The sequence below is a fragment of the Genypterus blacodes genome, unplaced genomic scaffold, assembly GCF_046128005.1.
Source record: "Genypterus blacodes isolate CSIRO-AG114 ecotype Tasmania unplaced genomic scaffold, CSIRO-AGI_Gbla_v1 ptg000032l_1, whole genome shotgun sequence".
Lineage (NCBI taxonomy): Eukaryota > Metazoa > Chordata > Actinopteri > Ophidiiformes > Ophidiidae > Genypterus > Genypterus blacodes.
This window is the reverse complement of record NW_027466845.1, coordinates 7665775-7691343: the sequence shown is the minus strand read 5'-3', so window position 1 is coordinate 7691343 and position 25569 is coordinate 7665775. Positions and strand designations below refer to the sequence as shown.

General features: G+C 41.6%; 1 protein-coding gene across 6 annotated transcripts; it reads right to left on the bottom strand.

Annotated features, from left to right (window-relative positions):
• Window positions 1–619: 619 nt before the first annotated feature.
• On the bottom strand, window positions 620–24228 carry trip12 (thyroid hormone receptor interactor 12). Of its 6 annotated transcripts, none has more exons than XM_076146104.1 (42): window positions 24122–24228; window positions 20841–20987; window positions 20257–20382; window positions 19235–20022; window positions 17084–17189; window positions 16649–16785; window positions 16372–16455; window positions 15822–15917; window positions 15084–15235; window positions 14559–14594; window positions 14372–14467; window positions 14173–14265; window positions 13927–14088; window positions 13263–13331; window positions 12992–13157; window positions 12754–12871; window positions 12221–12377; window positions 11772–11925; window positions 11171–11399; window positions 10551–10669; window positions 9787–9994; window positions 9486–9586; window positions 9048–9222; window positions 8736–8877; window positions 8264–8455; window positions 7979–8130; window positions 7714–7871; window positions 7273–7346; window positions 6887–7086; window positions 6627–6754; window positions 6250–6401; window positions 5958–6100; window positions 5681–5837; window positions 5395–5493; window positions 5024–5138; window positions 4368–4522; window positions 4043–4207; window positions 3563–3727; window positions 3332–3445; window positions 2888–2982; window positions 2658–2761; window positions 620–2070 (listed from the first exon to the last, which is right to left on the bottom strand). In XM_076146104.1, exons 2-42 carry the CDS (start codon window positions 20936–20938, stop codon window positions 1874–1876), a joined length of 6177 nt encoding a protein of 2058 aa, XP_076002219.1. In that variant the 5' UTR covers window positions 20939–20987; window positions 24122–24228; the 3' UTR covers window positions 620–1873. The 6 variants fall into 6 exon arrangements, with proteins under 6 accessions (XP_076002219.1, XP_076002223.1, XP_076002222.1 ...); XM_076146108.1 differs by having other exon boundaries at window positions 12992–13145; XM_076146107.1 differs by lacking the exon at window positions 24122–24228 and adding an exon at window positions 23616–23635.
• Between the last annotated feature and the right edge of the window lie 1341 nt (window positions 24229–25569).

The following is a 25569-nucleotide window of genomic DNA, read 5'->3' as shown; positions in this document are numbered from 1 at the left end:
CATTAACTCCTTCACATTAAAACTAGCCATGTTGTTCACAAACACATCTACAACATCTATATACGCCAGTATATACTCTATATACACTCTTTCCACATCTAAATCCCATTATTGCACATAATTGATTAGGTCAGGTGACGGGAACACAAGAGCCCTGTTCTCTACAGTCTACCATAGGACACTGTCCAGCAGCAACAGTGTGTTTGGCTAGTTTACAAAGGAAAAGCCATTGCATCATCAGAATGGCAATTTTTGTCAAATATTAGCCCGGAGAGAAGAAATTCATTCATGTCACCATGTAATGATGCAAGGACTTATTTCAACATTCACGAACATTTCATGTAATGCTCAACCCACCACTTAACTGAAACACTGATGAGTGAGGGCCAAGCTGAAGCACCAAAACACTGTTTCCACTGCAATGTGATCTTAAGAGCAACACTCCAGGTAAAGCAAATAAATCACCATCTACACTTTGTCTACCTACCTAAACGTTTCCACACTGCAAGCACAACAATCAGAGCATTCATCCTGACAAATTACCTTTGTATAAAAATGTCCTATTTCCTGCTCTCATAAAGACCAAAGGGATGAAGAAGCAAAACACAAGAAACAAACATGAGTCAAACAGTTACTTTATTTATGTTCAGGTAAAAACATGAACCTGATGCAGTAAATTATTGCAGATCTTAGAAACCAGCACATGAACGATTGGGCCAGGAGAGCATACAGTGGCGCCCTCCCCTGGCCACAGACTGCAGGTGCACACCACGGTTTGTTCCAAGCCAGCAGTGCAAAGGAAAAAAAAATAAAATCAACTACAGCAAGAAAAAAAAAAAGACAAAATAGAAAATTAAAAAAGGTAAAGCAGACATTCCCACCTCAAACAGGGTGTGAAACTGCATATAAACTTTATTCCATAAATGAACTTGAAATGCTCTCTGGCCATGAAACGATAAAATGAGACCAGCCAAATTTTGTGCCCAGCTACATAATGTGTTGAGGGTTGCTCAGAGCTTGGTCTACCAAGAAAACCCTACACCTCCAGTAGGGCTCAACAGAAAGACACTACTCTAATAAAATAAGAGCAAAACAAATTTACCTGACCAACACACTGTTTATAACTTCATTTAAGCTGAAGCTCTCTATAATAAGTAGGCCAGAAGACAATTTCAAATTAGGTAGGAAAAAAATAGAATATGCGCTCGTCACTACCCGCATTCAACCAACTGCAACTCTCATTTCCACAACTTTAAGCGAAGACACACAGGGGGGGAAGCTGAACCAAAATGCAACACGCAAACTGGGGCCAATATAATACATAACAAAATGGGAAGAGACAAACTGAAGGGAAAAATATGAGAACAAAGAGCTATTCTATCAAATGTGTAGAATGAGCAAAGTCTGCAAATTTGTCTGTACAAATGATCTTTGGAGCTAAAGTGAACCTAGCTTGCTCAATGACCCCCCCACCCCACCCCTCCCCTTCCTCCCCCAAACCCAGTGACTGTCCACAACTCTGGAGAGGAAACATCCCTTTTTTTAAATATCACATAGCAATGCAATTTAAAATGTCACCCAGATGTTTTCAGCTTTTTTAACATTACTCAACTACTGATATAAGTTTCTCTTTTTTAATTTTTTTTAAGTTCTATGAGTCATGGAACACCTTTCCATTTTTTCGTTCTTTTTTTTGTCGAGACAGGGGCAGCAAATATATATTTGTAGTCTTAATTTTTCTGCAAGCTGCTTTCTCTATCAAGAAGGCTGTACACGTAGCCTGAATGTATGCGATTACAAAAAAAAAACTAAGAAGGAAGTTGTGATTTCATCAGTCGCTGTAGAAGGCATTTGAATGTGAGACGTGAAGAGATCAGGAAAGGTGGAAAGATTGCTGGCCCTCACGAGCAGCAATCAACAGTTTTTCACGCATGATCTCTATGCTGGAGTAGTCAGGCAGCTTCAGGTAGTTGACGCAGGTCATGACTGAGGGGAGGAAGTCATCTGGATTCTCAGTGGACTCAAATGTCTTCCTCACAATTGTCAAAGGGGGATTCAGGCTCCGGAAACCTGTGAAGCCAGCAAAACCAAGGTGGGTGAGGGCAGCACATTTACATCGTTTCGTTTGTATAAACACACCGATATCTCAACGCTTAGAACTTTGCATTTTAGTTGGAATATCTCTGAATTATTCACTGGGGGAATCACAGCTGCATTCTTTGGCCTCCAATTTGTAGCTCTTTGATGGATCACACTTTCACAGAGGACATTCTGTTTTACAAAAGCCTGCCACATTCTCCACAATGCCCTGCCATAGGTGGATGTCCACATTCTGATTACTTTTATTTTTTTATATTTTTTGTGCCATCTCGATCAGAACTTGCTTGACTGTCAAAATACAGTTTGCACCTTTATGAAAGTATACAAGTGTCAAGACTTAAATCGTATTGTCTATTAAATTTACAGAATCTAGAATCACCTGCTTCCATGCTCTAACATATCCATTTATTCTGGAGTAGGACATCTAAAATAATTTGCCATTTCAAACCTCTTACTTCACTCCCTTGCATGCCATTTACACATATGATGGTTCTAATCGAATCGTTCCATGATTGCAATTGTTGATGCTAAAATAGTGTGTGTTTGAGGCGACTCACCTCCGACAGGCAGCCTTGGGCTTCCCGTGACAAACTGCAGGAACAGTCTCTGCTGCTCGGCGTCGAAGCTGCTCAACACCTCAAACAGGAACCTTACAGCACGGCTGCAGGAAGAAGGGATAACACACACCTCATCTCCAGACCAACTCTTACGGTAACTGCTTGTCATGCAAGTAGTACACAGAACCCATTTGTGGTTGTGCTCCATACAAAACGAATTGTTGCCTCACCTGTCGTGTGTGTAACCATGATCCGGTCGACAGCACTCCATCAGTGTCTTGACGTCCCACGTCTCTGATTTACTGCCACACAGCAACTGGTCCAGCTGCAGCAGGAGACCAGAGGAATGAGAAATTGAGGAGGAGAAAGATAGGGAGATACACAAACTACAACTTGTGTTTGTGTAATGCACTGGGATTTCAATACTAACTAACTAATAACAATACTGAAATGAATGAGCTTTATTTAAGCATGCCAACACATTAACAGTAAAAGAGAGAGAAGCACTCAATTGCATTAATGAGCTCTATTGTGAGAATCTAAATGTCAACATGTAAATTAGCCGGTACATTGTAGTTGAAAATGGTAATTACTTTACAGAGTGTTGAATCCATTACAATGTAAAATATCATATTATATGCTTTGCACAAACAAAATGGCTCAGTTTTGTTTACCTCTTCTGGATAGAAATACTGCAAGTGATGCAGGGGGAAGACCGACTCAAATCCTTCCCGAAATGACTCAAATTGCCTTGACACGCCTTCATTTAGTGTCCAGTACACCACCAACTGCAAGGAAATGTGGACAAAAACAAATTAAGTATACATTAAGAGATCAACTAGGCCACCCTGTTATTTGTTAAAATGAATATGAGGAATAAAAGATGAACTGCATGTGCCACAGACCCTGAGGTACTCCTCCAGGTTGTAGATTGTGACAGGAACATCTTTGCCACCCTTCTTCAGCTCAATGTTTGGGAAACCTGGCAGTGTGAAATCCAAACTCAGGTCCTCCACTGAGCAGCCGTTCATGTTCAGGCTCTCCAATGCCTGCTGTAGGGTCTCCCTCGTCTGATACATACAAACAGAGGCATGTCAGAAGATCAGTATGAAGAAAGGAGGCTCGCTGTGGACTTGAAGCATCATCCATCAAACATTCAAAAAAGACAATTTGGGATGAGATAATGATGCCTGTAGCTTAAAGCAGATGGTCCATGAAATAAGGAGAAGAAAAGGTCCACACAGGAGACAGATGACATTCCTTACTTTCACTTTTTAACTTACTTTAAATGGGCAATACCAGCCACCCCTACCCCCTCTGAGACTTAGATTAGTATGATTAGACAGCCCAAAACAACACCTGGAGTCTTGGAGATGGTTGCTAACCTGTGATCGGTCCTGTTCCAGCCTCTTCTTCTGGCGGATAATATCTTCCAGGTGCTGGATGGACTTGGCCACACCAGGGTCAATGTTGACCAGATCATGGGAGCTTATGGACGTCTCTTGCCGTAGCATCCACTTATAAAACGGCAGCCCCAGGGGCAGGTCCAGCTGGAAACAGATGCATAAGAACAGGGGGTCAGATATTCATGTAAAAAGGTTGCATGTGCCAAATGTAATCAGCTCATGGTGCCTGCTTCCTCTGGGTAATCTACGCTTTTGTGAGAGTATGTCTCTACTGAGGGTGGATTAAGTGAAAATCTATCCTTACCAGTCTGAAGTCCATAATGGCTTTGGCCATAAGCTTTCCTAAGAAACGGAACTTCATTTTGATTTTGGCTATGTGTGCTGGTTTGGTTGTCCTGCCAAAGGGAACAGCAAACAGGCCTCTGGAGCTGAACATGTACTTAGTCCCCTCTTGGCTTCCTGTTGGGACAAAGACAACAATATGGTGAGAATAAAAAAAACTTAACAAGCAAAGCCTGAATTTCTTTCTGCACCACTACAAAACAAATCTAATATAAACTTGAGGCTGCCCTGCCCCTCCTTCCACCCCCTTGCCTGTACTGCCCCCCCTTTAGGCATTTTGATCTTTTGTTGCTCACCCTCTCCTAACATGACATATGCTTTGACATCATTCATGATTTGCAAAGTAGTGCGTCGGTGTAAATGTCATTTACAAATGTGGCATCATTCATTATAATGTAATCCCATCTCCCACAATAGAATTTGTTAATGCAAATAAAACATTAACTACAAATGTACATGCCATAAAAAGCACACAAAGCACATGCAGGAGCCTTGAACAAAGTTTCGGCCGTATATGGAGTCAATTGGACAAATGGCGCTTGTTGCAACTTGATGGATGAAAAAAATTAATGGATGAACATACAATTTTAAACAACATAACAAATGACAAGTTTTTACCTTTAGGATTGGCCAGAGTGACCTCTTCGCCCCTCCACAGCCCAAGATCAGCCCGCTGAAGCTCCTGGGAGACCAGAGCGTAGAACTCCAGAGTGGGGCCAAGCCCTGTGCCAACCTACAAGTAAAAGGAATGAGTCAATGTCAAACTCTGAATAAAATCTGTATATTCTCCAAATGTCTAATCACTAATCATCCCTACATTTGTACGTTTTCTGAATGTTTCGAAGAGCTCCTTGAACATTCCTGTGGGCTCCACGATGTCAAATTAATAATTTAACAACCCAGTGGGCATTTCTGACTGACAGGAAAATTGGTTGATTGCGAGAGTGGAACTCATTAGAGCATTGGTTTTATTCTAATAGCACATGTACCTCGTTCTCATACTGAATCTCTAACATGGCCCTGGAGCTGCCGAGGTCCTGCATCACAGACTCGGCCTGTTTTAACAGCTCGTCACGGTTTATCGTCCTCTGAAAACACAAGAGGCAAGCCTTCAAATTGTGTACAATGCAATACAGTGGTGGAATACAAAATAGTGAACTAACTCAATTGATATCTGTTAGAAGATATCAGGAAATGTCAGCAACAAGGAGTGTAACTTGTAACTGATTCTATTGTCACCAAGTAGAAATGCTTCATTGTGTTAACATAACGCACCTTTTTCCTGTCCAGACGTGGTGCAACTCTGCTGTCCTGAGAATCTGATTGGTTGATCTCAGGGTTTGTGTCCAGTAGGCGCTGCATGGCCCTGTCTCGATCAAAGGCAGTGACATAGAATAACATCTGCCGGGTGTCAAAGGGGAAGAAGAAGGGGCTGTAGGGATGGAGAGAATAATGTCTGTTAGAGGGCTGTAGAACTAACTCACATATTTCAAAGCTGTACAATAATAAGTGTGAATATTTCCTCTTTCAGCCAATAGTCAGGAGCATTTACCAGGTCTTCCCAAGCTCAATAAGCCAAGTAGGGATGTTTCCTGTCATGATGACCAGGGGGTCTTGTAGCTGACGATTTGCTTTGGCTGTCAGTTTGCTGTTAATGAACTCAGTGGTGGGGATGATTTCCTTACACACAGCATTCTGAAAAACAAAACATGACTTGTACATTACAACCATTACAAAGATATTACCGATTGCTCTGAAGTACTCAGTACTGACAAAATGTAGGACAATACATTTTGAGGCTAAGGATAAAAAAAGATATCAAAATGTAGAAACAGGAGTCTTACATCATACAAGTAGAACCAGTATCTACTGATGGAGTGCAGGACCCTCAGCAGCAAGTTGACCTCTAAAGAGGGGTCATCAAAGGTTATGGTCTCTGGTGGCTCCGATGTGAGGTATGTCTCTAAGGGATTGGTGACGCTGGGACAAACACCATCTAGAAGTAATGGAAGTCAGTGATTAATCACTGTGCAGATTCAGATATAGGAGAAACATGAAGATGCAAGGCAAATAAATGTTTTCTGGCTGAGTGGGGCATCATGGGAGGAAGCAAAAACTGCAATAGACCACATATTATGATCCATCAGAGCTAGTTAGAAGGTTTTGGACTTTGGACCCAAGTTTGGCAAGCTATTTACTAGTAGACATGTCAGGATCATACCATGCCACAGCTCATCCTGCTTCTTGGCATTGCGAGGTGAGGTTTTGGTGGGTGCCGTCTGCGCTCGGCCCCTCTTTCCACCCACAGCGTCCTTGCTGCCATCCTCATCCTCTCTCACAGGCTTATACCTGTTTGGGGGCAAAAGTGGTCATTACATCACTGAAACACATCTTACATATCAAGATATGAACACGTATATAATAATCTAATAACATACATTGTCCATAATTCATGGGATTGATAAATAACAAGGATTCTACCATATTGTGTGCGTTTTGGTCCAGATGCCGGCTCGTCCAAGTGGATTGGCCTCATCATCGGTGGACTCCCTCTCCTCTTCTGCCTGCAGACTGTACTGCCTTACAGCTTGGTATACCGTCATATTGTACGGCAGCAAGTGGTCACCGATATAGAACTGTAGTCTGTGACGCACACTACCGGAATTAAGGAACTGCGCCGCCTGAGGGGAGAAAACACATTTCAGTTACATGTAACATCAAACTATAACACTACTGCTCTCGACAGCACAGGTTATTTACTCAATGTCTTGATGAAAGTAAAAGTCTCAATACACATTAACCTGGCGGTACATACAAAGTTTGTAAACAATTAAAAAGCCGTATTTCACATAAATGCTGCCACCTACCAGTGATTCGTCGATTTCATCATCTGAACCGTCATCATCACTGTCTTCTTCCTCTTCCCTGATTCTGCCATATCCTGTAAATTTAAGCTTTTTAGTTAGTGATCAAACTGAGGAAGCATTGTTAATTGCCACAGTGAAAACTGCTAAAATGACAATGTCTTTGCTTCAGTGCAGTTCAGTAGAAAAACACTTAATTTGCAAGCTATTGAAAGTTTGTTTTCTAACAACCAGTCAAGTCAGTTTGGTGGAGGTGGAAGGTGGTAGAGAATAAGCACAACCCTCTCCAAATTTTTAACACCCAATATAACTCAATACAACTCAGCTGGCCTTTTTTGGCCGAACCACAGTCTACATTGAGTAGCAACAACACAATGGAGAAGGAAATGGGAAAGAAAACAGGATTGGATAAACATTATACCGCTGTGGAAAAGAGTCCCTCACCTCTGACAACAAGATATCTCTCAATCGCCTGAACCAAGGCCAGGGGGTCAATCTTCACAGGGCCACCCTTCCATTGTTTTACATTAGTGCAATCTGGGTGTCTCTGCAGCTGGCACTTCAGCTGGTGTGTGTTGAAGAACTTCAGCGCTTGAGATCCCCTGAGGAGACAAACCCATCCAATTCAAGGAACATTCATGAAATAAAACTATTGAGCTAAAGCTATGTTGATCATAAGCGGCTAAAAGTGCACAACACATCCACAGACCTGCTCCCATTGCCGTTGCCACTGGGGAAGTCATGAACTTTGACAGGGAACTGCTCCATTTGGCTCAGACAGCTGTTCATCTTGTGCACAAGGGCCAGGAAAGGACCATTCTCTGCTGGGTCCAGACGGCTGACAGGCTCCAACCCTGGAACCTGCAAACCATATGACAGAAGAGGAACTCAGAAAGGCAAGAGAAGTGACTCACAAGAAAAATGGATGAAGTGATTATTTCCTCTTATTAGCATTCTTCTCAGAATAATAATCTAACATGGTCCATTATCTCACCGGACAACCAGAGAAGATGTGGAGGAACCTCTTCAGTCGCACGTCACGACTAAGTATGTCCCTCTCTGTATTTGAGGTTAAGTAAACCAGAAGCTGCTTCACCAAGCCACTGTGCTGGATCTCAAAGGACGATACATCAGACTCTGATACAATACTGGAGATCTCCACCAGGCACTCCACACCTCCGTCCACCTTGAAATCCGCAACAGAACACATTATCAGAAACAGATTTTCCCCCATCTAAAATGTGAATTTCAGGGGGTTTCAAGCAGCCTTGAATTGTATCTCTGTTTTTATTAATTATAGACTTCGAATCTGCACTTCTATACTGACAACATCCTCTTCTTTCACATGACAGACACAGCAGGAAAGATGTAACCTCCAATAAACTGTTTCATATTGATGTCTTTTCCAGCTAGAGTGAGACGATGTATTATGTCTCCTATAAGATATGAAAGGACATGAGCCTTACCTGGAGGTTGAGCTGCTCAGTGGCTGTGCAAAGTCTCTGGAGTACATTCAGGGCAGGGTTGCTGCCATCCACGTTCTCAGAGTTGAAGTAGCGCTCGACAAACTTACTTGCCTGCTCTTTGATCCAGGCCTTGATTTTGTCCCTGGAACAGACCAAAGTAATCATATTCCAATAAAAAATCATCCCTGAAGTTAGTTATCAAAGGCTAATCACACTGAGCGTGAAGGAGAAAACTGGATTTTACTTGCGTGCTTGGGTAAAATGTTCGATGACTAATGTATACAAGCATTGACAGCCAACTCGTCATCATACCTGTTGTTTGAAATGGAGTCCTTGGGAGGTGCCCTTGCCAGGCCACTCACTCCCGCTGTTCGTGATGGCTCCGAGTTGGCATTATTTGTCTGGGCACCCAGTTTGCCCCAGGTCTTGGGATTGAGACTGGCCAAGAATGACGACTTGGGGGACTGAGTAGTAGTCGGGCTCTTGGCTGTTGATCAAAAAGTAGTAGACAAAACCAAAGATTAAGCACAAAGCACAGCTTCTATCCTATTGGCAAAAGGAGGCTTTGTTGCTCAACCTTTATTAAATTCTAGACAAAGCCATGACCTAATGCAAAACACATTTTTTTGTAAATGCACGATGTTCACCAATTTGTCAAGTAAATCTACAGTTTTCTTGAAGATTAACAGCCCTGACAGCAACATCAACTTAAGAAAAAACAAATCCATAAAACATCACAATTTAACCTACCCTGATTGTCGACTTTATCATCATCCCTTGGGGGAGAATACTTGGGCCTCCTGGGCCCTCTTTTAGGTAACCGTTTCCTCTTCAGGACGTCACTCAACCGCCTGTAAAAAAGGTGAATAAATCAAAATAATGCTCTCGGGAGGGAAAAGCAAAATACATTGAAGCGACTGTGTGCAGCTACTCCATATGGAAATACTACATAGCCACAATAAACGTAATTTTCACAACACATAAAAAAACATCAAAATTATTCTAATGTAGCACGCACGCATACAAAAATCACACATGACAACACACTCACCCTTGTGGACTGAGGTCCAGTGAGTCGTCCATGCTGTGTTGGAAGCTGGGAGAGCCCAGGTCAGGGGTTGCATTATTAGCAGATGTGGTGGATGCAGTGCTGATGGTGGTGGTGCACAGACTTGCATTTCCGCTAGGGCAAGCTTTAGGTGGACTGGTAACCAGAAAGCTTTCAGACTCTGACAAGTTCTTCACCTGGTGCATTACACCTGGAAGAGAAGATGATGGACATTACAAACTGTTTGAGGCATCTTAACACTTATTCAACTGTCAAGCCAGTGCTGCTTGTCTATAAGAGGTTTTGCTGCAGCAGCATCTGTATGGTGAGTCATCTCAGTCCTGGCATCAGAGAGCAGGGGTTACCAAGCAAGTGTGGGCGCCTAACTCAGAAGATAGATTGCATTGTTTGTGTATATATAGTGTGCGATTATTTTGTATACACGCTTTGAATTGAATTCTGCATAACAAATTTGTCACAGAACGTTTTTCAAATAAATATTCAATAGCCTACTAAAAAGGATTTAAAGCATGCAGTATTTTGCCAGATATGCATATATAGACTGCCAGGGATTTTTTTAATTTTTTATCTTTTTGGTGATGGTGGCCTAACCAGGTCAGTGGACCCTTTTGGAGCCACAGAACAAAAGTTGTAGAATAACCATATATAAATCTCTTTAATGTTTGAAAGAGACAATAGCTGCTTCGGAGTATAAAGCTCAGTAATGCTGTCGGTCGTGTACAGGGTAGCATGTCAGTCTTTGGTACCTTCCCGTCTGAAATAGACACTGAAGACATCCGGAAGCTTCTGCATCAGGATCTCAGCCATCTGCAGAGAGCCCACTACAATCTTCAGGTCCTGGCTGGACAGCATGGAGGCGATGTGACTATTGAAATAAGCATGAAAACAGATGTTAACCTACTGTCGGCACAAAAAGTAAATAAATTGGAGTTGTTTCACACAGTCAGTGACCTTCTGAAGCCTCAGGTGCAAGACATGTCAGTAACAAGGTGTACAATTGTACAATAAAGATCTGATCAGTTTTTGTCCAGTGCCCCCATGTGGTTAATTGTACGATGTTTACATTTTGGCTCCGATCACAAGAGAATGTGTTTCATGGATTCTTTGATTCTCGACTACTCAGCAGAGGCCACAATCATTTATACCTCACCACACTTTCCACAGGTGTGTTTTTTGTTTTGTTTTACAGAGTAGCAAAATGGCCAGATCCATGGATTCGGGAAGAATCTTAACCAATTGTAATTCTGATTTACAGCCATGCAAGTGCTAGATAATACTAACGTCACATATTAGGAATTATTAGTCTCCATTGGAATAACCCTCACAAACAATGTTTGCGGTCTATGTACCAAACAGGTCATTTTACCTGGACACAGCGTGGTTCCTCAGCACATCCTTCAGCAGCTCAGCATCAGCAAAGTAGATGATCCTGAGGATGGCTCTAAGGCACTTGTGTCTAACAGCAGGGCCAGCTGAGGAACTATAAACTTCGTATAAGACCCCAAACAAAGTCTTGATAAAGCATTTAGCCAGCTCAGGGTCCTCCTTCATCAGCTGAGCACGTGCATCTTCCCTTCGAACCTCCTGGTGGCACCCTGAAGTCAGACAGCAAAGATTTGTCAAACAATACTTTTTGAGAGCACTTAGCTTGGACATCTGTGAACCTAGTTTCCTGTTTCCTGTTCCAGTTTTACAAAAAGAAATAGAAACAACTTCTCTTGTTCCTTAATGGACATTTATGGGAGAGCCCAACGTAACATTTTAAAGGTACCTGCATACTGATAATGTGCGGCCCTGGTTATAAAGTAGCAACCTGTAAAGCCTTCTTGATTCATTTCTATGGTAATTAATAGTTGTAGTAGATTATTATACTAGCACACATCAAAACATTATAAATTCCTTGCAATTCATTACATTTGGACGACCAATACTATACATAGAATATGCTGAACAGGAACCTGCATTACCTGTGTTGGGATTAGCCAGCGGATTAGGTTTCCTCTGGATGCCACGTGCCGTTCCTGTGTCTTCATTGATCTGCTGCATAGAGTTGAAGTCAATGGTGTAGACACGGCCCAGGGTGGACAAGCTGATCTCATCCTCTCCATTCTGGTGTGCAGTCTTAATTTTTGGATCAAATATTCACCAGTATCACATAGACAAGCCACAGAAAACTACCATTTTTTTAAGAAAAGAGATTAACTCAAATTGTATCTGGACTGACTGCTGTACAGAAACAAACACATTTGGTGATTGATAACTCAATACCGCAGAATTGAAGAAATAGCTTTTAGTGAATTCCAATAAAGACGATCGATTTGACATTTGCCAAACAGCACAATTCAAAAAGTCTTTCCCTCAATGATGATGGTTTCATCCCAAGGACATATTTAGATACAGTATGCAGGTGACATACCTCAATTATGCGGCTGTCAATGCGGTTATAAGGATGCCACAGTCCCCGGTCATCCCTCCACTGCCAGATAGCTCCCTCTGTAGTCTGGGCACTGCCCTTTTTCAGCATTATGTCAACTGCAAAGATGCCCTCTCTCGGCAGGCAGGGCATCAGCTCGCTGTGGAAATGAATGGCATCCAAAGGCTCAGGGCATAATAGTGGTTTGGATCTCAAACTAAATTATTTGTCCCCCTCTGTGTGTTGAAATTACCCCATAAGAATACAATCAAAAAAGGAGCATGGTGATCATCAATGTGAATGATTAATCATTTTGTAGCTCACAACTAAGCACCTGAGCAAAGTGGAAAAGAGGAAATTGTGAATAATGACAAGTGAAATGTTTACATGCTAAATTTGACCTATTCATTTGAATTCAAACACATTTATTCATACAGAAACATTTATCCTCAAAGATAAGTGTTGTGATTTTCTTTTTAATTATCCACCATTGTCATCTCAATTCCTAGGTGATCTGTAAGTGAAAGGAACTTTACCATATGAGGGAGGTGAGTTCATAGAGCTCCTGGGGGCTCCGGGGTACCAGGTCAATCTGCTCTTGGCAGCTACCATTTGATGCCCCACAGAGGAGGAAGCGAAGAGTTTCCGCTATGTCTGTTCAAAAAAGTAGGAATACAAATATTTCTGTTAGTTACTTTATTTTGTTTAACAGGAAACGTCTCTGGTCAATGTAAAAAGTGTGTCAAAATAGTGAAAAGTGTGAAGATAACTCACTCTGCTTCATGAGCTGAACCGCCAGGCAGGGACAGTTAGAGCACATGAGTGAAAACATGCGCACAACCATGATGAACATCCCCGAGCTGAGGACTGGAGGGGTCACCACCAGCAGCTGTTGAATGTTGGTCAACAAATCCCGCGAGGCCACCTCCTGCAACAAGTTCTGTTAGATCAAACACAGGCGAATATAGATTAGGAAATGGTGGTGGGGGTGGGGGGCAACAACTGACCAGGCTTTTGTAAGAGAAAAGGTTCATAGGTAACTAACCTCTTCATGTTGAAAGTTGTCCACCAGTCTGGCAAAACAGAGACAGGTGCTTTCGACAGACTTTTTATCCTAGAGAGGGATTAAATTAATGCAGTTATTAAGTCAAACTTTACAATTGGTCATCCTAAAAGACTGATATAAATGTGTGGAAAAACAATATATACTGTAGAGTCTCTATACACTCCATGAAATGCGAGTTAAAACAACATACCTGTGTTTTCCATGTATTTAATTGGGTATTGGATGTACTTGCTTACTTGTGCTGTAATGTGTGTGTGTGTGTGTGTACTGTCTACATGCCATAAAATCCTGCCCGCTTTCCTTGGGATTGCATGGCTCAACAAAAAGTGTTTGCCTCTCTAAAATGTTGGACTCTATTTTAGATCATATCCATACTAATGCAGGCAATAATGAAATGCCTCCGTGCCTGTGTGTTTTGGCTCTACATCTATGGTAAATCAGGGCGTTCCAACAAAAAGCACCCTTAGAAATTGTCCCCTTAATGTTCCTGGGGTTTTTTTTATAGCAACAATCCAGTTGTTTTCACCCCGAAATAGATTGTGACCACTTAAGGTAACACGTCTCAATAATGTTTGTTCACATGAGCCACAATTACTTTTGCTCTGTATACTCCATAGTTTCTTGACATAAGCGAAAGTGGTACCTGGTGTGTGAGTCTCTGAGTCAGCAGAGGCAGAGAATCAGCAACAAAGTGGAATTCATCGGGGGTAATGCTCTGGCAGCAGTTGGCTGCAATGGCCAGGGCATTCCTCTGGGCGTTAATGCTGAAGAACTCAAGGTAGAGCAGGCAGTCAGCAAGCCCACCCTATGAGGGAGAAAAGGATACCATTATGTTATGTTCAAATTAACCAGTAATATCAAAGGATGAGATGGAGTGTGTAATACTTACAGCCTGCAAAATGGCTTTGCTGTGTCGCCTTGACAACATCTCCAAGGCAGTGAGGGCTTGCTCTGCTACGTCAATGAACTGGATCACCTGAAGCTGCATGGAACATGTGGCAGAAAGCACGAGCATATTAGCATATCTAAAGGCTTCCATTGCAAATTATACAACAGATTAGGGACAGGCGGACGATCTGATGTCGTACCTTTTCCAGGAAGACAGGAATGGCATCGACTACCACAGCAGAGGAGCGGGGAAGTGCCTCCATCATGTATGTGAGCGCACGAGAGGCATGATTCATCTGTGTGTAAAATAATCATTGATAAATTAAATCAATAATGTGGGATTATTAACAATAACAGAAAACAGAAACAAAATCTCATAATACTCACAATATCAAAGTTATGCTCCATTTGTAACAGTGTAATCTGTGTAATAGAAAGAAAATTAATACAGAATCAGATCAACAATGACTAGAATACCAGACAGATACACTTATTGTAATTTGAAAAGCAATAAGGAATTGTTTTGCCCTGACTAAAAAATGTGTTGACATGGCTGCACAAAACAGAAGACAGCAATACAGTCTGTTTGTGCAGCATGGGGAGGCTAAGTGAAAGGTTGCACAATACAACCACACATTTCACACATGAAATCCAACTAACCTCATTCTGCCACTTGTCTCAAAAAAAATAACTCTGCCGGGAATGATGTGAACTTGCAACACTAACAGAGTATTCAGACGGTTCAAATGCAGTAAGTAAGAGCCAGGCTTATTTTTTAATGAAGAAATCTTGTATTATGGGGAAAAGCAGGAAAAGTAAACAAATAAAAATCAATCCTGTCACTCCAATTCCATAACACAGAAATCTAATAAACAGTAAATCCTGGGGGAAGAAGATTATAAGCAAACTTACCAAAGCAGGCACAACACTCTTGACAGGAAATCCACCAAGTGTTTCCTCATTGCCCATCACCAGCAGCTGGCACATTTCAATTGCAGCCTGAAGCTGCTGTGACTCGTCACCAGTGGCCTGCAGGCCCTGCAGCAGTTGCTGAGCCTTGGAGCCTGCAAGAAGGTGACACAGTTTCTCAACAATTATTCAAAAACACACTGGCTAACTGACAGCAGCAGTGTAGTTCAGTGTGCTAAGACAAAAAGTTAACACATTACTCAGCTTTCTTGACTCTGAGCCAAATCTGGTTCAATCATATTCACCAATTCAGACCAATATGATGCTTTATGTTTTGCTACAACACATTCATATTCTCTTCACGGTCAGTGCCCGCTCATACAGGAAAACTTCTTTAGCATTTTCTGTGGGTGTGTGTCCACGCATTACCATTATAATTAGCTGAAGCTGTCAGATCATGATAAAATACAAGCCTATTGGTAGCTCGGTAAAATGTAAAACTAAATTACGGAATCTAATAATCAGAGAGGATACTGCACTAATTAAATGATTTATCTTGTTTTTGACACATGACTTAGAGAAGATTCTAGGTTTACCTGCATGTTCTGAAGTGTAAAAAAAAGCTTACTTAAACTATAACAACCATTTTAGATCCACAGACTGTAATGCTTGCTTTTATGGGGCAAGAACCATTGAGAGCTTGAACTTAAACAAGTTGTAAAGTAAGAATCTAGTACTCACTGGCTCCACTGCCTATGGTCCTGTGAAACAGCTGTGACATACGGGGTCCAAGAGGTCCAAAAAGGTGTGGAGGGAGACCCCTGGCCTCCAACAGGGCTGACGAAGAAAAATACACAAGCTTATTGAACTGCTATGATGTGAATTTGTAAAATCTGTCTGCCTGAACATATCTGCAATAAGTAAAGCTAATAAAATGTTCAGGTTTTGTTGGCACGATGACAAGGAGGTGTTTCAACAAAGGCCATTGCTGAAGTGGTGGTGTTGTACTGCATTGTATGAGAGGTTTCCTCCATATGTGTGTAAATGGTGGGGGACAGCAGACTGCTTTGTATGTCAGTTGGTATATATTTTAACTGTAAGTAGCTTTCAGTTGTTTCTGATACAGTAAACCAAAAGGGAACATTTATGTTTACTGTTGCACACGGTCCCTTACAAATTAACCAGCAATTCATAAAATTTCAAACTTAGAAAATAGGCTGTGCAGTAATAGTGTATAAATGTTAGATTTCAGCAATAACTAATGAAGGTTTGGAATGTGTGTTCCATCTACCTTGAAGCCTTCCCATTTCAGAGTCATCAGACTCACTCTCTCCAGAGGTTGTCATGCCTACTGCTCCGGCAACTGAGCTTGAAGCTGGACACAAAAACAGCAAACCATCAAAATTAAATTGATAATTAGAACTCAACATGGACCATAACAAAACAGCAACATAAATCTGAACTTTAACAAAGATAAACCCCTGATCAGTTCACCATCCACGTGTTAACATTCCACTCCAACACAATGGATAGGTTCTACGTTCAGGGTCAGGGGGAAAGGGAGGTACCTGAAGCCCCTTGTGGTGCCTCATCAGTGCGAGCGGCTGACGAGTTGGCCCCATCCTGGTTGTTGTCAGAGTCAGCCATTTTCTCCTGTCGGCGAGCGTCGGCTGCCCCGCGCTTGCCCAGGCCTGAGCCCCGCCGACTGTGGGGAATAGTGGATTAGCAACAGGAGTGACCATGAGTGTAACAAATGTAGTGCATTCTATATCACCGCCCACAAAGTCAAACCCATTCACCACACAGGTCTTATTTGTTCAAGACTTCAAACAATTCAACCTTTAGCTTTGACAAAATGACTACTTGGTATGTGGATCCATTGTTTACATATTTGTGTATACTGAATTATAAATTCAAACTAATAATTTCCTTCCTCATCAATGACTTTCAACCTAACGTGTAAAATTATAAACCAATATGTGAAAGAAATCACTTGTTCCTACCTAGTGCTGGCACAGGAGCCCGTGGTCTTCTGGCGTGTGCTCCGCCGAAAGCTGGGGAGCTCTGCTGGAGGAGACTCGCTGCGCTTCTTAGTGGACTTTCTCAAACCTTGAGAGAGTAAAAACAACAAACACTAGTTTTTAACACCCTTGGCTGTATATACTATCAATATGGTGAAAATAGAAACATGTTGACTTTTGTGTGTGTGGAAAGAAGAGTCAGCTGATGTGAAACATTTACGTTTAACCATCAACAGAAAAGGCATCCATAACTATAAGTCTCTGACTGGGCTGAATTTACACAAAAACATGCTTCGGTTGTGATTTGGAGTTGTGCTGACTTTTTTCGGCCTTTGTCCCTGAAGAGACGGCAAACCCTGACAATAGAGAAAAGATTTCATATCAATGTATTTATTCTGAAGGGCTGTGAAAGACTAACGGCACATAATTAAGGCTGAAGAGCCCAAGCAGCTTAAGTGTTGTCTGTTTAAAGTACTGTACCACCAACTACACGAGTATTAATAGTAACCCCACCATGGCTGGCCATATGACAGGACAACCTTCATGCTCAATCTGTGACTCATAATTCAGTACAAAAATAAGCATTCACAAAAGTTAAGACCGTTGGAATTGAGAACATTAGAACTGTCCGGTCCCTTTTTGTACTTCCTGCTATCATGGAACACAAAGAATTTGATAATAATTATAACCAGTCAAAAAGCAATCCTAACAAATAATTCCAACAGTGTGTTCCTCAGTAGAGCTGAATTCAAGTAAAGGTCCTCCATACAAACACACATTTTATCATATTATTTCCATTCAGGTTAAAGTGACTTGTTCAATATGACGCAAATGGCATCACACATTTGAAGGAAAGGCAGAACTAAGACACTGTAGGTTACTGTAGGTAAAAGCATTGTTATGCTTACTCACCACCAGGTATCAGAGGCTCACAGATAAAAACATTGCAGTTTCAGCTGATCAGAGACGCAGGAATATGTTAGGTTTAAGAAGCAGGTATAGGACTATCCTTCATGCTTGATAAGGACAGCATTAGAGTCCTTCCATGCCCTAAAACATGCCCTGTGTCAGCTGGTGAACCAACAACCACAGCCAACATAGGAGGGGTCTCTCCATTTGGGCTCTGGGCCTATGGCACAATGCCCCAACCCAACTACCGTTTCCCCTATCCAGAACAGCCTGCCCCCACAGTGAACCGATCAGCTCACTTACACTCACTTGTATACAAAGAAACTGGCTGAACACAGTAATCCTCCACTGCAGTCTAGTGTATCTGGTTTATCATACTTCCAATATTAATGTCACCCTCCAAATCAAGAACTATCAAGTACCAAAGGTTGGCACTGAATACTTGACCAGGTTTTTTGTGCTGCATTAATGAGATACCACTGAAATCTGATGCCACCTGATGTCACTGTTTTATACTTTGCACAAATAGCGTTAACTGAATGAAATGTTGACAATATATCCATTACTAAAATAGTAATACTTAAGATCCCATGTGACATCTCTATACCTTATTATTACTTTTTAGAACATATGAACTAATGCCATCTCAGAAGACCCAACAGAGTCGACACCATCAACACGGAACATACTGCAAGAACTGGGGTTGGCCACTTTAAAATCCTTTGTATTTTTGTATTCTTGACAGACCACACGAGCCATTATCTGAGGTCAACATGGAAACAAGTGTTTTACCTAGAAACAGAAGTGTTCACAACCAGTGCTAAAGGGAGAAAGGTCTTAAATAGATATGGAACTATCCAGAGCAAAGTCTCAACACAGAAACACCAGAGCATCTTAAGTGTGTCTACCATACCCGTTAAAAGTAATACCTTTTCTGAACAATGCCTTAAATTGAATAAGGACACAGTTTAATTACTCTCCAGTTTCAGGCTCCTGGTACCCATATCTGAAATCTGAACTCACTCCTCAGCTCTTCGGCCTAGAATCACTTGTGAGCCACAGGCAGCGAGAAAAGTGACCAGATTTGTTAAAAGACGATACCTGTAAGTACCACAAAGTTGGCAAGAAAGACTAACAAAATAGGATAATGATATTTAACAGTTTTGCAAACTGGATCTAAATATTTTACTGTGGAGAGGGGAAAGCCTTTCACGTTTGACTCACTTGCTAGTTTAGCTTGTAATCCTGAAGGCCCAGGTTTGGAAGTCTCAGTTTTTGAAGATCCAGGTAGGGACAGTTTGGGTTTTGGCAGGTTGACTTTGGGATTAAAGCGGGCTGCCCACTCAAATTTAGATGAACTGGCAGTCTTGGCCTGCTCCTTGTCCCGGGTACTACGGCGAGGGGAGGGGCTTGAGGCGGAGCGAGAGCGGCGTGCCTTTGTCTGGTCTTTTCCTTGTTTGACCCGGGCGCCCTGAGGGGCGGTGCTGTTGGTTCCTGTGGAGGAAGAAGATGAAGAGGTGGAGGCAGAAGAGGAGGAATCCGTCAGGTTGCTACACCCAGCTTTGGCTGAGGCTGCCGATTTAGACGCCAGCTTGGTGGGTTTTGCAGTTCTGCCCTCTGTACGATTGGGGAGGGACCCAGCGGTGCTACTTAGACCGGGGAGAGAGTCAGCTTTCTTCCGTTTCTGGATTGGAGAGGCTCCCGCAGCCACACCCTTCTTGCTCTGACCTCGACCTGATGGTGCAGGTGTCTCTGAAGCCAGTGATCTCTTCTTTGACTTGGCTGTGCCTTTCTTTGTCTCTGAGGTATTATCTCTGGGAGGTGGGGGCAATTTGGGCTTTTTAGCTGGGGTGGGTGTGTATGTACTAATTTGGTCAGGAGCTGATTTTCGCTTTAGCCCTCGGGTGCTTTCACTCTTTGACTGGTGGCCTGGTTGGTCTTGTTCAGATGTCCCTGCAGTCTCTGGGTTGTCTTGCAAAACAAATGAAGCCACTGACAGAGAAAGACCGCTTCTGAAAAGAGAAAACAAGACACCATTTAAATATATTGGATTTTTAGAAATTAGATTAATTAACATGCCACAAAAAATAAATTGTACTCTTTAATATTTGAATAAAACCCAGCAATATATGGTATGCTCATCTTATGTGTGGTTTTTAGTAGAACGTGACAATATTGGATGAATAGCAAATCCTACAAAACACACACACATACAAAATGAGGACCAAGTAGTGAGGACAGGGTACCTTCTTGAGCTGTGCCCTCTGGACTGGCCAGTGGCTGAGCTGGATGTGGCTTTGGAAGCCTTAGATTTAGGTCTTCTACTTTCAGGTGGGGAATTTGCTTTAAGTTTTACCTGCTCTGACTGCAACCTGTAAGGTTGGAAATTAAAGAGCAAGTAATAATGTGGCTTTCTGTACACAACACCACATATTTGATTCCCGACTTTCATTTCAGCTGACCACATCTGCATATCTATGCTCATCAACAGCTTAATACAACACCCCTGTGGTATTATGAAAAATCGGCTAAACCAGAGTTAAACACTGTACAATAATGAAATAGCAATTCATAAACATCCCCCTTACTCTAAAAGTGAAAGACATGAAAAGGCAATTCTACATTAAATTACAATCCTAACAAACTAACTCCTCACAAATCTCTGCCAATGTAAGAACTGCTAACATTTCGATACCTGTTTGTGTGCTGCTCTCTTCACCCACAGCCAACCTTATGTTTCCCCACACTATGACTGTTTGATACATTTACAGGCTTCTGATCAAGTCTTAAACTTATTCTTTAAGGTAAATCAGTGTACAGATGGTCTCACCTTCCCGTGACTGTGTGGTCTTGTGGCTGGGCCGCAGCAGTGTTCCTCTGTGAACGGCGCAGTGACCCCCCTGGATTGGAATTAGGCCGGTTGGACATTGGCACCTCTCTCCTGAAGGGACATACCCTTTCTAGACACTACCATTCACTGGAACAAAAGACAAAGAGAAATCCCATCAATACTGTCATACTGACAAAATGCAAGGGTGTGACCCCTTTGTTGTGCTCTTAAGGAACTCATAGGCTGTGCTCATCTTGAAACAGTTACTATGCTGTAAATGACAGTTGATAGTATTTTACATCATCAAAACTAAACCCTCTAAGCCACTCCAGATGATTAGGGACACAATTGTTTCATCATGATTGTACACATCACAAAACAAACCAACTGATCAAGCCCAATATTGACATTATCTGATATGGGGGCAGAGACATGCTGGCTAAGACATTAATGAATATGAAAGAATTGGAGAGCTCAGGGCTGATCCAATCAGAATCATTAAGGTAAGACACCAGGAGACTTTCCTAACTTTAGCTGATTTAACATTGTGAGGAAAAGGAGCTCAGGCTTTAAATAACCCCTCACTTTCAACAGTTTGCAAGCACTAACAAAGTCATTTGGTGTGGTTATATAATATACAGTATAGTAGGTCAAACCAATACAATTAACCACTACACACATTACATTTTAATAAACCACTGAATGGTCTCAAAAAGTAACAATAAAGGTTACATGTCAAAGGCAATTTGTATCATTCAATTAAAAAAGAGACTGTGTAGAAAATGACCAACATAAAGTAACCATCTCAGTATAAAGTTGCCTACAAATAGTGTAAATTTGTTGCAAGGCATGTAACACTGGAATTGTACCTATTAACATTGTTGCAAAATCAATCCTGTGTATGCAACTGAAGAGAATGGCATCATACTATAATAATAATAATAATCATCATAAAATGTAGGAACATTGATTTAAAGCAATAATCTAAGGTTTACAGATTCCTTTTACAAAGAGACCAAACATGTAAAAAAGGTGCATATAGGAAATAAAGCAGTTATGGTGAGTACAGTAAAATTTAATGAACAAGAGTTCCCCTTAGTCCTAGAATAACTTGTTGTTCTCGTTGACCAACAACTCAATGACACAGCTTGTGATGTGGCTTAAGCTGTGCTAATCAATTAGAGACAAATGTGAAAATTGTGACGCAAATTGTCTCTTGCAAGCGTTTAAATATATATATTTATTATTGCTCATGAGGCAGTTATATAAAGATACTGCTATAATTGGTAAATAATGAATTCTCCCACATCATGCCGGACGGCTTAGGAAACGATACACAAAGGCTACTAAACTGCAATGTAAACGATTATTTCCCATTTAACATTACTACTATGGTCATTTCGGGCTAAAATCATGATAGAATTGATGATAAAAATACGTCACACTTGGCAAGCTCACAGGGCCATTTTAGGCCTTACTGACAGCGCATCCCCGTCTTTGTTTATGCGTCCATTCTGACAACTAGCGCAGCGCCTTCTCTAATGTTGTTAAGCACACCACACCAAACAATAACCAGGACGAAACATTAATCGGTATAAAGGTTCTTCTTAAACAGGAATAAACAACTCGACATGTCCAAATGTATTATGTCTATAATTTACAGAGAGGCCTGTGTTTCTGACGTAGTTCTCTACCACCACCGACTAGCATTTGTAGCTACTCACCCCCTAGCTAATCCCATACGTTTTGACAGTAGCTTAGTCGCGTCTATATCGCTACAAAAACCGAAACATTTTAAAAGAAATTAAAGCAAACGCCGCGTGTTAATATTCAGACAGAAACAGACAAAGTCGCGAACAGTAAACCTCGTTGAACTCACTCGTTAAAGTTGCGTTAGCTGACGATAACTTAGCTTAGGTTACATGGAAAATGCGTAGTTGGCGTACCGGTGTGTAAACCTGTTTAGCTCACTAACCAGACACACTGCCAAGGCCAAATTCACACAGCTAGCTCCCCTGTTTGCTTATACTATCGATCGGACGAAGCCAATCACGTTTTAATTGACGGACCTGCTTCCATTCCATATGTGTTAAATTACCATTATAGTCACCTGAGAAGACATTACACGTCAAAAAAATGGCAGCATCGACTGGAACCCGTCTGTCGCTAGCAGTTTACTGTAATAAACGAGTAAACCTGGGTTAGCCGAGTTAAAGCTAAAGCTATGACACACACACACACACTGCTCCGCGTCTGAACGTCGATCGACTTTAAAAGGGGGCGAAATAAACTTGTCACGCACTCACACAAACACACACACGCCGGCCCACACTCAGGCAAAGAAAACAACACAGCTGAGGTCAAGTCGATAGCGAGCCAGCTAAGACAACTGTCAATGTGAATACATACACGGGGTCCCGCTAACTACGGTTAGCTCACCGACGCTGTCTGACGTTAGATGAGCTAACTTAAGGCCAAACGTTTACTAGGCTTTTGTAGCTTTTAGCATTAGCCACACAGGCGTAAGTAGACAACCAGGCGAGCGCTACACGGAGCTACACATTTGCTATTTACTACTGCGCCTCTTCTTCAACATATACGGGACATAATAATAATGGCAGATGAAGAAATGTAGAACACTGGCCGGCGAGCTAACTAAAGCTACATTAGCCAAGCGAGCTAGACTGCGAGAGCGTTCAATAGCAATCACCAAGTTGACAAAAAATAAATAAACACGACTCTTGGTTTGACAAACTGTATGTTTCCGCTACTTACGTGCCCATATAATAACATTACTGCGTTATCAACCCCGAGTCAGTCGTGTAGCGTAGTTACAGTAGCGTTCTAGGTGTTACCAGCTAACCTTGGCTCGCGAGCTAATCAATATTAGCGAGCCCTTGTTGTCGTTAGCTTCTAACGCTGTTTTTGCCAGCTCGACAGGATGGCTGAAGGATTCTTTGACAAACAGTAGCGCTTGATCGCTTAGACCTCGCAGAAACAGACGATTGGGAACAATATCGTGAAATTTTATGGTTTAAAAACTGACAATCTTCTCTTTGCTGGCAACTAGCAACACCAACGTTAGCTAGCGAAAAGAAATGGCCTCTGATACCTTTTAGACACAAAAAAACAGGAAAGCAGGAACGGGATTCGAGGTATTTTTTCGCTATACGGAATCATAATTCCGGCGACGTTTCACGATACTGAATAATCTCGAAGGTCATAGAAACAGTTGGCTGCGATGTCACGTAAAAATGTAACTTTTGGTATATTGTTGTTACCTATATGTTCCAGTGTTGTAGTTGTAATAGACAGTGCAGTGCAGCAGCTCCTCTTTCTCTCTGCCCCTGCTAGGCTCACATCAGCTGAGGGGCCTGCAACTGCAATATACATCCGCCTGATTCCTCCGCTCGGGGACTACTTTACTTTCCGTGTCAGATGTTTTATTTTCGAGGCGAGTGGCGGCCGGACGCGTCGCTCCTGAACCAAAAAATCTTCACACATAAAGAATAAACCAACATTTGGTACATGTTCCAAGGTTAGGGCATTCTTTAACTTAAAAATACATGTTGGTAATCGTCTCAAATGAGTATAAATCCGCTGGGTCGTGACCCCCCCCCCCCAACACAACACAACACACACACATACAGTAGATATACACTGTATATGTATTGTGACAAATCTTTCAGTTTCAGAAAATGTTGTTGTCTGTATTGCCAAGTGGGTTTTCACTTAGAAGGGATTTGTAAAATAAGCAGATTTCGTTATTTAAAGGCAGATTGTGTTAGTTTAAAAAGGCCACTATCTTCATCGTTCACCTTAACTGAACATCAAAATGTGCATATTTGTTATTTGTGGACACTCAAAAACAAATGCACGATAGTGTATAGAGAAGAGCCTATTTTGGTACTGTAATGTGCACACAATGGGTCCCAGATGTGCACCTTTGAGCTACTTAAAAGCTACAAAGTAGCGCCTGACTGCAGACATTTGTAACATTTTAATCTGAATCTGTACCGTTACGGAAGTCAGTGAAGGTACAACACAGATCGAAGGACAGGAGATAAAGCAATCTCTCTTCATTACAGAGTTCAATCCCTGGCTGCAGTGCTCGGTTCTGTTGAATGCAATAGTTGTTATTTGGTATGGAGTCATATCATCGTCACAACACCAAAGAAGGATATTTACTGCACAGCATCTTAACATTATGGTAAGTCACTGCTGTTGAAAATGGATATTAACTGTTGTTCTCGTTATTTTACTGGATGAAGTTGAATGTTTCAGTATTGTCTGATGTCCATGTAAGTCAGACTCATGCTCTATCTACCGGTGGAAGTTGTAGCAGTGCTGATACAACTACACATCCGTTAAAAAAATAGCTTCAACACATCCAGTAATGTGGTTTTGTTTAAAGAATGATACCAAATTAGATGAAGCGGGGTCCATGCATGCCCGTGCTCATGTTTGAATGCTTCCCTATCCAGACTTGTACAATATAATGTGTTGTAATGTGTTCTGCATTTCTGACAGGTTTGGGGAGCATCTTAAGAGGACTCTCCTCTTGTATTCCCATACAATACAAAGGGTTTAATTCAACTTTTTAGAATTAGTCTGAAGACTAATTAGTCTTTTCTTTTGAATTAAAGGAAATATAATCATTTAATAATATGATGATTGTCATGATCATGCAGTTAACTTTATAGTCCTGAAGTGTGAGCTTGTTTTTACA

Excerpts from the sequence above, each read along its gene's own strand:
- trip12 (XM_076146104.1), bottom strand. The coding sequence starts at position 20,938 with ATGTCCAACCGGCCTAATTCCAATCCAGGGGGGTCACTGCGCCGTTCA. Across the intron at positions 12,872-12,991 it reads GGTTCAGCTCATGAAGCAGA|ACATAGCGGAAACTCTTCGC; the intron begins GTGAGTTATCTT and ends TTTTTTGAACAG. Across the intron at positions 2,071-2,657 it reads CCCAAGGCTGCCTGTCGGAG|GTTTCCGGAGCCTGAATCCC; the intron begins GTGAGTCGCCTC and ends CTGGCTTCACAG.